At 35.3% G+C, this 13,574-nt stretch overlaps 1 protein-coding gene and 1 long non-coding RNA gene across 3 annotated transcripts; one reads left to right on the plus strand and one right to left on the minus strand.

Moving 5' to 3' along the window:
• Positions 1–3,964: 3,964 nt before the first annotated feature.
• LOC140184758 (uncharacterized) lies at positions 3,965–5,258 on the minus strand. The gene is made up of 2 exons (XR_011882391.1): positions 4,510–5,258; positions 3,965–4,393 (listed from the first exon to the last, which is right to left on the minus strand). It is a non-coding gene; the product is annotated as an uncharacterized lncRNA (long non-coding RNA).
• A 22-nt stretch (positions 5,259–5,280) lies between these two features.
• LOC112802588 (polynucleotide 5'-hydroxyl-kinase NOL9) lies at positions 5,281–12,319 on the plus strand. 2 transcript variants are annotated; one of them, XM_025845854.3, is made up of 9 exons: positions 5,281–5,873; positions 7,222–7,531; positions 7,869–7,902; positions 8,153–8,322; positions 8,462–8,645; positions 8,776–8,956; positions 9,251–9,350; positions 10,105–10,232; positions 12,036–12,319. In XM_025845854.3, exons 2-9 carry the CDS (start codon positions 7,249–7,251, stop codon positions 12,087–12,089), a joined length of 1,134 nt encoding a protein of 377 aa, XP_025701639.1. In that variant the 5' UTR covers positions 5,281–5,873; positions 7,222–7,248; the 3' UTR covers positions 12,090–12,319. The 2 variants fall into 2 exon arrangements, with proteins under 2 accessions (XP_025701639.1, XP_025701640.1); XM_025845855.3 differs by having other exon boundaries at positions 5,451–5,873; positions 7,213–7,531.
• Positions 12,320–13,574: the final 1,255 nt, after the last annotated feature.

Below are 13,574 nucleotides of genomic sequence, written 5' to 3' on the forward strand. Positions count from 1 at the left end.
ATTTTCACCTCTATATTAGGGTGTTCCCTTCTCAGACTGAACTTATATTCCATATATTCTATCTTGCTACGGCTTATGCGCAAACCATACACTTCTAGAGCTTCTCTCCATAAGTCAAACTTCTTATTTAGGTCTTCATTTAACTCTCCTATAAGGACGAGATTATTGGCAAAAAGCATGCACCATGGCACAGGCTCTTGGATGTGCTCTGTGAGTACTTCCAAGACTAATGTGAAAAGATATGGACTTAAGGATGATCCTTAATGTAATCTTATACCAATAGAAAATTTATTTGTCACACCACCTTGAGTCTTCACACTAGTTGTGGCCCCATCATACATGTCTTTGATTGCACGAATATATGCGATCCCTACTCTCCTCTTTTCTAAAACCTTCCATAAGACCCCCTTGGCACCCTATCATACACTTTTTGCAAATCAATAAACACCATATGTAGATCCATTTTATTACTACGATACCTCTTCATCATCATTCTTAATAGGTATATCGCTTCAGTGATAGATCTGCCTGACATAAATTCAAATTGGTTCTTTGTTACTTGTGTCTCTTTTCTCAACCTCTGTTCTATCACCTTTTCCCATAACTTCATGGTATGACTCATGAGCTTGATCCCTCTATAGTTTCTGCAATTTTGTATATCCCCTTATTCTTATAGATAGGTACTAAAGTGCTATTTCTCCACTCATCAGGCATCTTCTTTGACCTTAAAATCTCATTAAAAAATTTGGTTAACCAGTTGATGTCTTTTTCTCTAAGGCCCTTCTAAACTTCAATTGGGATATTATCAGGTCCTACTGCCCTGCTATTTTTCATTTGCTTTAGAGCCTATTTTACCTCGAAGTCTCAAAACCTTTGATAGTAGTCAAAGTTTTGATCTTCTTCCCTTATGCAAAACCGACCAAGGCTCAAAAAAGTCTTATGTCCCTCATTAAATAACTCGTAGAAGTAACTCTTCCACCTTTCATTAATCTTCTCCTCTTGAGCCAACACTTCTCCATCCTTATCCTTTATGCACTTAACCTGATCCAAATCTCTCGTTCTTCTTTCACGGCTCTTTGTGATTCTATATATACCTTTTTCTCCTTCTTTCGTGCCCAAAGACTGGTATAGACCCTCATATGCTCTTGTTCTTGCTTCACTTACAGCCATTTTTGTCTCTTTCTTGGCCGCCTTAAATTTTTCCTAATTATCTATGTTGCGGCATAAAGACTACTATTTAAAGCACTCCCTTTTTATCTTTATCTTTTCTTGTATACTCGCATTCTACCACCAGGACTCCTTGTCTCTTGGTCCTATTCCTTTAGATTCACCAAAGCTTTCTTTTGCTGTTCTTCTAATAACTTCTGCCATCTCCCTCCACATCTCTTCCGCGCTTCCATTCTCATCCCACTTTGCCTCTTCTCATATCCGTCTTAGGAAGCTTCTTTGTTCCTCACTTTTCATTCGCCACCACCTCGTCCTTGGGTTCTTCGTATGATGTCTTTTCCTCAACTTTTGCTCAACGCAAAAATCCATGACGAGCACCCTATGTTGTGTTGTCAAACTCTCTCCTGAGATAATTTTATAATTAATGCAAAATTTCCAGTTGACTCTCCTCAATAAGAAGAAGTCGATTTGAGAGCTTGTCATGCCACTTTTATAGGTTATAAGATGTTCGTCTCTCTTTTTAAAACATGTATTTGCGAGGAGAAGATCAAAGGTTGAGGAAAAGTCCAAAATAGTTTTACCCTTGGCATTAATCACCTCGAAACCATGGCCTCCATGAATACTCCCATACGTAATCACTTATCTCTCAACATGGCCATTTAAATCTCCTCCTAAGAAAATCTTATCTCCCGAATGTATGTCTTGAACCAAACTCTTTAGATCCTCCCAAAACCTTATCTTGTGTTGTTCGTCCGAACCCACTTGCGGTACATAGGCGCTAATCACATGAAAAATACCTCCCTCCACCACAAGTTTGATAGAGATGATCCGATCTCCCACCCTCTTGACATCCACTACGTCCTTCTTCCACTGCTTATCCACAATAATTCTAACCCCATTCCTATTCTTCACCTTTCTTGTATACCAAAGTTTGAAACCAGAAGTATCCAACTCCTTAGCCTTCGCACCAACCCATTTTGTTTCTTGTAGGCACATAATGTTAATCTTCCTTCTAGTCATAGTGTCCACCACCTCCATGGACTTTTCTGTTAGAGTGCCTATGTTCTATGTTCCAAATCTCAACCTTCTGTTATTCCGACCTTTACCTTTTACTTTATGAACTAGCTTATTTACCCTCATCCGTTCACGAAAATGTGAGAACCCTTACTCATTTAACACTACATTTGAGCACTGATACAGCGGCTCTTGCTCATTTGACACTATACTCGAGCCATACTGCGCGTTACTTTTGGGCAACGACCTAGCTTTAGCGTAATAATGTCTTTGATTCGTGTCATGGAGATTCGACTATATTTTTATGTTGGTTGTCGAAGACCTAACACAACCCTCCTCCTTTATCCGGGTTTGGGACCGGTTATGTATCGCAAGTGTAATATGCTTAATGAAAATTGGAAAATCAAGTCTAACATAAAAATAAATAGAGAATTAGAGATATACAGGATCTAAGGTGATGAATTGAACATCAAGGGAGCTATCATAGAGAATTTTAAAATTCGTCTAAAAAGATTGTGGATTGGTTGTACACTTGTACGTGATATCTGCTTAGCTAAACTATGATACTTTAAGCTGTGGAGTGAAAGATTGATAATGAATCTTTGATAGAAATAGAATATAACATGCTCATCTATAAAGTTTATTTTTAGTGAAGTTTTTCTTCTTGATAAATTCATTTACAACTGGCTGAGACTATATAACTGAATTTTGTAGTGTGTAAAAACTTTCATGCACATCACCCTCCCTTAGTTAACTTTTTTTTTTTGATTGAATAAAACGAAAATGAAGGTTGGAGAAGCAATAAAACAGTACAAATGAAAATTTTTAATTATATATATCTATAGAGAGAGAGTTTCAAGGTTTAAGAATTTAATCATTAATGCATGGTTATATTCCTTTTGACTTGTAATGATCAACAGCAGTAGAACGTGGTGATCACTATGAAGCTAAAATTATATTGTGCTTTAGTCATTGATTAATTATTTCTAACACTATGGATGCTAAATTGTGTACAGTTGAAGTTAATGGTGCAAGGACCTCTAGAAGGACATAGAGCAAATGCTGAGACCCAAGAAACTTTCTATGTTAAAACCACTAATAACATTTAAGATCTATCCTTATATGAAAGTCATGCAACAAACACTATAAAAAAATTCAACAACAATACAACAAATAGAACATTACCTAACGATGCCAAATCACAAAGTAAAAAGGTAGAACGGGTGGTGCAGGATGAACCAGGCGTATAGTTGTTATTTGTTGTCGGTAGGTAAACTTAACTCCTTTCAATTTATTCTGATTAAATTCACCTTGAACGAAAACAACAATAGATATAGTTTAGTTTCTATCATGTCAAACACTGCTAGTTGATTAAATTATAATGTATTTACGCTAAATTCTTCTCGGTCCAATTTTAATAAAAAATTTTCCATAGTAAAAGATTGTTTATGTAGGGAGAAGAAGGATATAATATATTAGCTACAATGCAATATTAATTCAAACCAAGATAAAATGCATGCAATATTAAGCATAGAAAGAAGAATAGAATTATGTAGCGGAGTTAACATAAACATGGAAGATACAAAGTTTCATTTGAAAGCAACAAAGCGAAAATGGGTAGTGAAAAAAAATTTTGACCTAATTTTACAAGACAAAAGACCCAAATATCGAAAATTGAAACTCACTACCTCGAAGAGTGATGAATATAGTAGATATAGTTTAAGGAATTGAACAAAAAAATTAACAGAAACATAATAGAGTGGATACAAACCTATACAGTAGCTGCAGAAAGATCTTCTTTTACCTTAGTTGCTAAATTATTTTAAAATTACAGAAGTCAGGACATCAAAAACCAAAGAAAAAACGAACAATTCATGCTGCATCACTTAGAAATATCACTTGCTCTTATTGGATGCAAAATTAAAGATAAGAAGAAATCAGGTTAAGACCTTTTGGGGAAGGGCAATTAGAATCCTGGCAACAATATTACGGTTTTGGATTTTTTGCATCAACGGTGAATTTTCTGCATCAACGGAAAAAGACGCCTCGCAACAACAATAACAACCTTTACATGATCAAATAGTAAAGGACACACACAACTCATCATCGCAAATAATTACAAATCTTTCATTGGAAAAAGAAAAAAGAAATACCCTTAAGTGGGAGCACGTTTCTTGAGAGTGATTTAGTGCTGCTGCTTGCTATGAAGACACTGTTTAAATAAACAAAAATACTATTAAAAAAATAAAAAGAAGTATGAGTAGGAATATTAAAATCTTATACTTTTATTTTTTCATAGAACTTGTTGGGCAGTCTGTTGTAAAATACCTATAAATGCTTATAGTTGTAGCAACTTCTGTCGGCACAAACGCCGTCGAACTTGTCTCTGCATCCGTTTCTTTCCTGGTTGCAATTCTTGACCCATTCTACTATGGCTGTAGCATGCACGATAGTGGACCCATGCTGCCTTAGGCTCCTCCACCATCATAGCTGCCGTCGCCACCGCATCTACCTTCGTAATATCTAATCTCTACCACCATCGCTGTTGTCTTTTTTACCACGGCGACTTTTTTAAAGATTGAAGCTATTAGATACAGTGACATCAATTGTCTTGAAACTCTATAATTTCCATTTTTAAATTGGATTAGGAAAAAAAACTGAAGAAAAAAAGAAATAGAAAAATAGTATGAGAATAGAGAAATAAATTGAAGAGAAGGAAGAGGAACTAAAAATGATGAAAAAGAAAAAAGAAAAATAAAAAGTGAGAATAGAGAGAAAACGTAAATGATTATAATAAATCTTTTTTCAATTTTAATTTTGAATTCAAAATTTTAAATTTTAAATTTCATGCTCAATTGTTGTATTTGTGACAAGTAACAACAATGACACGAGATGAGAGAGATGAACTCGATGTAAGAAGAAGAAATTGTTGATAATGAATCTAGAGCATGCTATGTTAGATTTCTACTGGGAATAAATCTTCTTTTAAAGGATAGTTATAGGATAATGGATATAGGATTAGGACCGGACTTGCATCAAAATCGGTGAGAATCGATTTGACCCGTATATATTACTAGATTTCCTGGAAACTGGGGAACTAGTCAGTTTTTGAAATTCGGACCGGTCTATTTTTAAGAAAAAAAAAAAAAACCTTCCAATACTACGTCGTTTTAGTTTAAAAAAAAAAAACAAAACCCTAATTTCCCAACGGCAACCCAAGGCCCCAACCATCCCCAACCTAAAGTCCTAAAGTCTCAGCTCACTCTCTCATCACAGATTCACTCACTCTCACCTCTCTACCTCACTCACCGCAGTTCCGAACGTTCACCGCCGAACACAACGGCAGCCAACGGAGGACGTCACTCGTCACTCCCCTCGCTTGCTCCTCTGCGTCGTCTCGGCGCCGCGGTGTCTGCTCGCCTCTGCCTTCTTCGTCTTTGTTGTCCTGGCCGCCTTGGCTCCGTCATTCCTCGCCTGCCTCCGCCTCGTGCCTCTTCTGCCTCTGCTTCCTCCGTCGTCATCGTGTTGGCTCCTCTGCTGGCTCTGCTCTGCTCTGCTCTGCTCCTCTTCGAAGCTCTGCTCTCTCTCTCGCCGGTGGCCTGCTCTGCAACGGGGCAACACTGCAGCGGCCTCAAGTTGGAAAACCGTCCCTGATTCTGTTTCTGACTTTCTGCTTCTGCACTGTAGTGTAGGTGAGTCTGGTTTTTAGTTATTCTTATTAATTTTTTTATACTGGATTTTTGCTATTTTAATGTATTGATGGTAATTGTATTAGTATGTAAAACTGATTGATATAATTTGTAATAGGTTTAGATGAATTGTATTTGTATGTAAAACTAATTGATTTAGTTTGTTGTTCTCTTTGTTCTTTTTCCTTTCTTGAGGCTTGTATACTAAAGTTGGAGAAACAGATAATAGAGCAAAAGACATTTTCATTAACACTACAAAATTTGTTTCCTAGCTTGATAATCAAATGGTGAAGATTCAATAAAAAGGTCTTCTTCTGGTGTTGTGTAGCACTGTTTAATTTCCTCGGTGGATTAATCACTTTGCAATGGTTTGATTTGGAGCTCAGTGGTAATAAATAAGAGTTTGTTTTTAAAAGAGAGAAAATGGGAAGGTTCTAGCAGTTTTAAGTTTCAACATGGAATTTTCATTTGAGTTGAAGTTTTCTTGTTATATTTGTCTTGGTTTTCATTCAGGAAGGGTCTTCCATGTTCTGTTCTTTGGCCCTTTTGTTTTCCTTTTCATCTTTAAAACAAAGATGCTAAAAAGTGCAAAACAAGAGAGTGACTGTATGGAAAACTAGAAACAAGAAAATATTCAACAATGAATCTGTGAATGTACAGGCGATGAAAAGGTTGATTTCATTTTATAAGGAGTCATGGAAACGAGGCACGAAAGACAGGATAATTGATCATTGAAGCTGTTTTGTTTCGTGCCAGTAGCTAGTGGATTTTTTTGTGTTAGGAGTGATTACTAGTTACTTTGTTTTGTGTTGATTGATCTGCGTTTTGTATTCTTGCTTTGGTTGTATCTTTTCGTCCTGTTGCTGCTGGTTGTTGTAGTTGTTTTGCTCCTCACCACCCTCTTTGGATTTATGGATGTGACTTAGGCTTTTCTAGGGGAATGTTCATCTCCACAAAAAAATATTGGAATGCTGCTATATTAGTTTATTTTCTAATGGAATATTTCCTGTAAAACAAAAAAGTCATAATTTCAGCCTTCATATTAATATATTATAACTTTAATATTCAAGATTTCTCTTTTTCTTGATTAATCTCTGGACATTTGATTATTTAAGTGACACCGGGTTAACTGGTTCAACCAATGACCTAGTAGTCTGACTGGTTCGGTTATGATAACTATGGTAGTTTGTCCTTTTAATCTTTCAGTGATATTTTTGTTGGTGCCTAAATCTTGAGGAAATTTTTGGTGGTTTACTGGTTTACCCAATTTTCTCAAACATTATTTTTCCAAGATTGATATTTTTAGTACCGTATCCCAATGGACATAGTCTAAACTTGGCAGTGTGAACAGTTTCATCCACACTCCAGAAACTTGAAGATGAGATCAAATGAGAGCCCTTTGACGGAGATATACATACCAGGAGAATGGTCGGATGCGGTGGAGTTTATCGTGTCAAAGTGGAGCCCTCCTCCTATTGTTTTGATTTGCGGTGCCAAGAATTGTGGGAAGACAACATTTTCCCGCCATCTCATGAATGTGATGTTGCAGAATGGCATGTGTTCCTACGCCAAGGTTGCTTACCTTGACACCGATGTCGGCCAGCCTGAGTTCACTCCTCCTGGTTTTCTCTCTCTCACCATTGTTGACAAAGTCACTTCAGGTATGATCAAAGATATTTCCTCATCCGTCCTTCCATTTTTATTATTATTATAATATTATTGAGTTACTGAGGTTACACAAAGTAACATTTGGCTGAAAGTTATCTATGGAAGAATAAAAAACCAAAAGTACATGAAGGATCATGTTTTTGCTAATAAAAATACCTATATTTTGAATACATTGTCAAATGAATCAAGCGTATAGTGGCAAATTTCTCTCTTTTTCATGGATAGTTTTGTCAGCCACAATCTTTGATTGTTCCTGCGTAATTTAATTGTTATTAGTATTGATTCATAATAGCTTATGTCTTGCTCTTCTTTTCCTACCTGTTATTTTAGATTTGACAACTCCATGCCTGAAAACACCGGAGAGGTACGAAGTGTTTTATTTTCTTTATCTTAATATTTTGGGAACTTAATATCTCTTTTTTGTTTTGTAGTTTTGTTTTATTTATTTGTTTGTTTTGCATGTTGTAATGTTTCTTTGGATTTGAAAAATTCAAATATTTGACCAAGATGCTCCTTGTCATACATGTTCTTCATGTATTAGTTATTCTTGCCTTTGGTTGATATGAAGCAATTAATTGGACTTCTTGACTTACTACCTGCCATTTATTTTGTAGGTGCCTTTATTTTGGTGATGTGTCTTCTAAAAGAGATCCATCAACATACTTAAATTATGTATTTTCCATATTTGATTACTACCGGAGGGAGTATTACATGTTTGATGAAGAAGACAATTCTCCTGGGACTCTGGTGCCTCTTATCGTGAACACTCCTGGCTGGGTGAAAGGTAAACCCGTTTAATTTTAAGTTATTAATCTGACTTTTTCTTAGGGCTGCATAATCTGACTTTTTCTTAGGGCTGCATACCTGTTAGAATAATATTTTTGTGACACTTAGTTGGGTTTTGCATTTATCTTGAATTCCAGGCATTGGTTATGACATATTGGTGGATATGCTGAAACATATTTGCCCCACACAAGTTGTTAAGATAGGCATATCCTCCACAAATAAGAATTTGCCTGCTGGAGAATTCTGGTTAGATAGGGAACATGATGGAACAATTGACTTAATCGAGATAAAGTCAGCTCGGCAAGACTCATTCAATAGATCGTAAGTCTCAGTCTGATTAGAAATTTATTGATTGTTTTCGATGCTGATGCTGCTAGTTTGGCCTTTTATTTTGATCTCTTAGTCTCTTATGCATCAAGTTTGATAGTATATCCTGTGTTTGTTTCCACAGGGTGCTTGTTCAAAAGGATGCACATCTCTTGCGTGATTTACGAATAATGGCTTATTTTAGACAGTGCTTCCCTGGTGATTCAGATATTTCTACTATCAAAGAACTTGCAAATTCCTTGGCCTCTCACTGCCCTTATGAAGTTCCCATTGCAAGCATAAAGATTCGACATCTTCATTGTGAGGTTGGATCCAGTTTGATTCCTTGTATGTTCTAATTCTAATTTAGGTTCATGGTTTCTTGCAATAGGAATGTTGCTGCCTTTTGACTTGAATGTTCATGGGTTGTAGTTTCACTAACAACCTCTTTGCTCTCAAGATAAGGCTGTTTTCATCCAACATTTCCTAAACCTGACAATGGCAGGGTCTCATTACTAGCCAGCCACCATTCTTGTGTTCTGAACTTTCTTCTGTGTATTTGATTCATTTCATTTCCAGACCCAAAGGCTGTTTCTTATTGTTTTACTATTTTTTTGCAGGTCCGAAGCTCTGAAATATTCTACAGTTTGAATGCTAGTATTGTTGGCTTAGCAGTTGATTCTGAAGAACCTGAAGGTTTACCTTGGTGTCTTGGTCTTGGTAGGTTATTTTAGACTTGTCTCCAAATTCCAAAATGTTCCTCATTATGGAGGGTCATTTACTGAAAAACTACTAATATGAAATTTATGATTTAGATGTTGGTAGTAGGAAACAAGTGGAAAGCCCCTGATTCTGCATGTTTACTATCTATACAACTGGAAAACTTCTGATGCCTTGTAAATGAAAAGAAAAACTCCGATACATGAATCTTGATTAAAAGATGAAATGGATTATTGAACTCGATATCAGTTTCAAACTTTTGGTGGGTCTGTGGCACACAAAAATATCGTGATAGGAGTTCTGGGGTATTTCCATTATATCTCATTCTGTTGTTTCATTTTTAAGATCATGTGTTAACGAATCTCTCACATGTGACTATCATACTAAAACAAATGCATAAGATAAGAGAATAACAAGTGATATTCCTCTCAAAGTGTTTCTTTCAACCAGTGCTATTTATTACACACTATTATAGACCATTAGTGGTTATGCATTGGGTAAATAAGTATTTTTCCTAGTTAATATAATTTGAGATAATATTAAAGGCTTGTTTTTTTTTTCAATGTTTTTGTTTTGAATATTTTGCAAATAAAAATGTGAAAATAGAAAATAGATTTTATTGTATTCATTCTTTTTTTTCCTCTGCTAAATCTTGAAAACAAAAGAACATTAAAAATAAAAAACAGAACAAAATTCCAGACCAAACAGACCCTAAATTTCTTCACTATTAAACACCTGCTTGATTTCCATCCAGGGATTGTGAGGGGAATTGACACAGTCAGAGGTGTGCTCTATGTGATTACACCTGTGCCGCATAGTTCTCTAGAAAGGGTCAACCTCCTCCTACAGGGTTATATACAAATTCCTACCTGTTTATTGCAAGTAAGACACTCTTTTATATCCTTTTGTTTTCTTAACATTAAATAATATTCATGTGGCGACATTTGGCTCAGATAGCCAACTTTGCTTAGAATAAGTAAGGCTTGATTGTTATCATATTCTTTCTTAACTTATAGAAATGTAAGGCACATTCTCAAACGTGTAATCAAACTCGCGTTCTTTCCTTTTGTTCTCTTATAGGAAAAGAAGTAATTAGTTGTTAAAATGTGATGTGCTAAATATTAGAAAAGGAAGCTACGCTAGAATGGTTTCCTATTTCTTGTCATGAGGTTGTGGGTGGGACTGGAAATGATGGGTGATGTCCATCTCTTAATGATTATAGAGTATTTTTAATACCACATTATTTTTCAGGTGTTAAAAGGGATTTGAATACTTTCATGTTCAAAATGAATATGACAACCTTGTTTACTCCCTCTAGTCCCAAATTGTCCATTTATAAAGTTTGATTTTGGTACCAAATAACTGTCCATTTAGGAAAACTAGACAGCAATAGTTCATTTTTCTAAATGAAAGCAAGAGAATTAAGTAGCAAAAGAGAGCAAGTATAAGAAAAACAAAATTAAGAAGGATAATTTTGTCACAATTAGTTTATTTTATCTAAAATCAAGATTTTTTTCATTTCTTTAATTCACATGCGTAATTATAACTTTGACAACTCTTTGGGACCAAAAGAGTATCATTTTAACACTTTCTTCTAAATAACAAAAATTAGTGGACATGTGAATATTATTAACAGGTGATATTCATTTTGAACATGATAAAATCCAAATTCCAAAACTTACATGTTATTTCTGACCATTGGTTTCTATTCATTCAGACACAACTAGGATACAGTCATCACTTATCACTAATCACCTATGGTTCTTTGTGATTAGAAGCACGGGTTTTGCTTAAGATAGTGCTCTTATTTTGGGTTTCGCTTAGCGTTACGACGTGTAGAAATTTTAATAAAAAAGGGCAAAGTTTACTTTTTTTTTTCTCAAATGTTTTCGAAAAGTTTCGAAAATATTCTTAACGTCTAATTTGTTTCAATTTTGTTCCTAACATTTTCGATAAGTGTCAATTCTATCCTAAAATTAGGCAACTCTTTTCCAGTTTTACCCATAAAATCCTTTCATCATCCTCCCTCTATTAACCCTTGCATCCTCTCTTCCCCACCATCCTCTTTCCAAACCCCACACCCACACACACCACCATCATCTCCCCTGCCCCTTTCATCCACCATGCACTGCCATTGCATCTGCCTCCTCCACCATTGTCCATTGCGGCAACCATCTCGGCCGCTTCCACCACTCGCCACAACCATTATCTTCTCTTTCACCATGTGCCACCGTCGCATCTGCCTCCTCCCCCATTTGTTGCTGCCGCAACCATCTCTGCCTCCTCCATCACGTGTTGGTGGGGGGTGGTGATGATGATAGAGAGAAAAAGTAATGATGATGATGATGGTGATAAGGAATTGATTATGAGAATTAGGGTTAGAATTGGAAAAAAAAGTTGAATAACTGTTAACCGTCAAAAAATTAACGGTAGAGGTAGACTTGAAATTCGTTGAAAATGTTAGGGACAAAATTAAAACAAATTACACGTTAAGGTTATTTTGAATTTTTTTTCAAAATGTTTGGAGCAAAGAATTTATTTTATTATTTTTAGAGTTTTTCATGCATTGAGTGTATCAGAATATTTTTATTTTTATTTTTTCCTATTATTTTTTCTGTTTCACTTTTACGGTTTTACCACTCTTAACCGAGTTGCATCGTCTGAACAATTATGGTTCCTTTTCAGGTTTATGGATGCATATCACCTTACATGACAGCGAATGCTTTGACCACAAGCTAGTTAATAGTTATCGTCTTGAGTTGGTAAAGACGACCATTGCAGTAACATAGCAGTACTAGGCTTCTTGGTTACTGTAGATGCTTCCTTTTCCATGGAGCAATCTCCCAGGATAATAATTATATGTGTTCGATTGAGAGTTTGTTTCCTAGGTGGAAAAATATAACAACTTTGGGAATTGGGATGCTAATTCGTTTCTGTGAAATATAGTAATAGAAATTTGGATTGGCTTACTAGTGTTCTGAATTCCGTTTAGCAATAATTGTCTTGCATAAAGCTTGCAAGCTATCATTTACTTTACCAATGATAAGAACCGGAAACTTTAGTAGCTAAATTGATGAGTTGAATTAGAGATGAATATGTTTGGGGAACTATGACGTTGATAACGATTCATATTTGTAAGTTTTGTGGAGTTAGGTAACTAAGATTTTTCTTTTCCTAGGGTTTTAAAGCCAAGGAGTTGTGTTATTCATGGTTGAAGATTGAGAGTGGAGTTGCGTAACCTAAACACCTAATCTCATTATATTGATCATGTGTAAACTTCAATTGCAAATTAGAACACAACATCTTGCATATAGATTGCTGAGTAGTTCCCATAACACCCCACACATTTGATTTATATAATTATAATTATAAAGATAATTTGTTTTATAAATGTCTACATCAAAATTACTCCTAGATTTGGTTGGTTTTCATTGGTATTTTATATTTATAGCCAAACGGGATATCAGGTTTGCATTTTATTAACTGTATACATATGTTTGTCATCGGTTACAAACATCATAGTTGGTAGTTACAAGTTCTGCAACCTGTTATAGGATTTTGACTTTTTGAGGCTTGATGATGCTGATTTTGTTTTCCTTAGTTTATCAACCATTAGAATTATGAAATCAACATCAAGTAAACCAACAACACTCTTCCAAACTAGTTTAATTATATTTGGATTTCCTTAACTGCATATAAGCATTTTCCGCTAGTTTTGTTTTTGGTATTAGTATTTTCCACTAGTTATAAATACAATAAATGGTCGTTACAAGTTATGCAAATAGGTTACAAACTACGAGGCTTGTTGATGTTTCAAAATCCTAAATGGCATGGCCCATGCAAGGTGCCATGGGGAGGGTAGTGCTTTCAACCTTGTATAATGCATGGACATCAAATGTCCATGGGAGGCCGTGGCCAGTGGCCACTCTAGGAAGAAGCTAAACAAATCCAAAATAAAATCAAATTCTTGTTTGCCACAAAATAACTCCTACAAAAATATCCAACACCAGCAACCAAAATTCTCAGAATAAATATCCAACTTTTATACGCACAATGAAATTCTAAACTCCTACAAATTTACAACACAATATCATGCCCGCATTTAACTTATTTATTACCTCTTTGTGTGCTAGAAAACTATCAATATATATTTTTTCACAAATTTAGTTATACAAGAAATTAAACTAGTTACAAACCTCAATAATGTTTTCCAGATTAATCATA

The sequence above is a fragment of the Arachis hypogaea genome, chromosome 5 (genome assembly GCF_003086295.3).
Source record: "Arachis hypogaea cultivar Tifrunner chromosome 5, arahy.Tifrunner.gnm2.J5K5, whole genome shotgun sequence".
Classification (NCBI taxonomy): domain Eukaryota; kingdom Viridiplantae; phylum Streptophyta; class Magnoliopsida; order Fabales; family Fabaceae; genus Arachis; species Arachis hypogaea.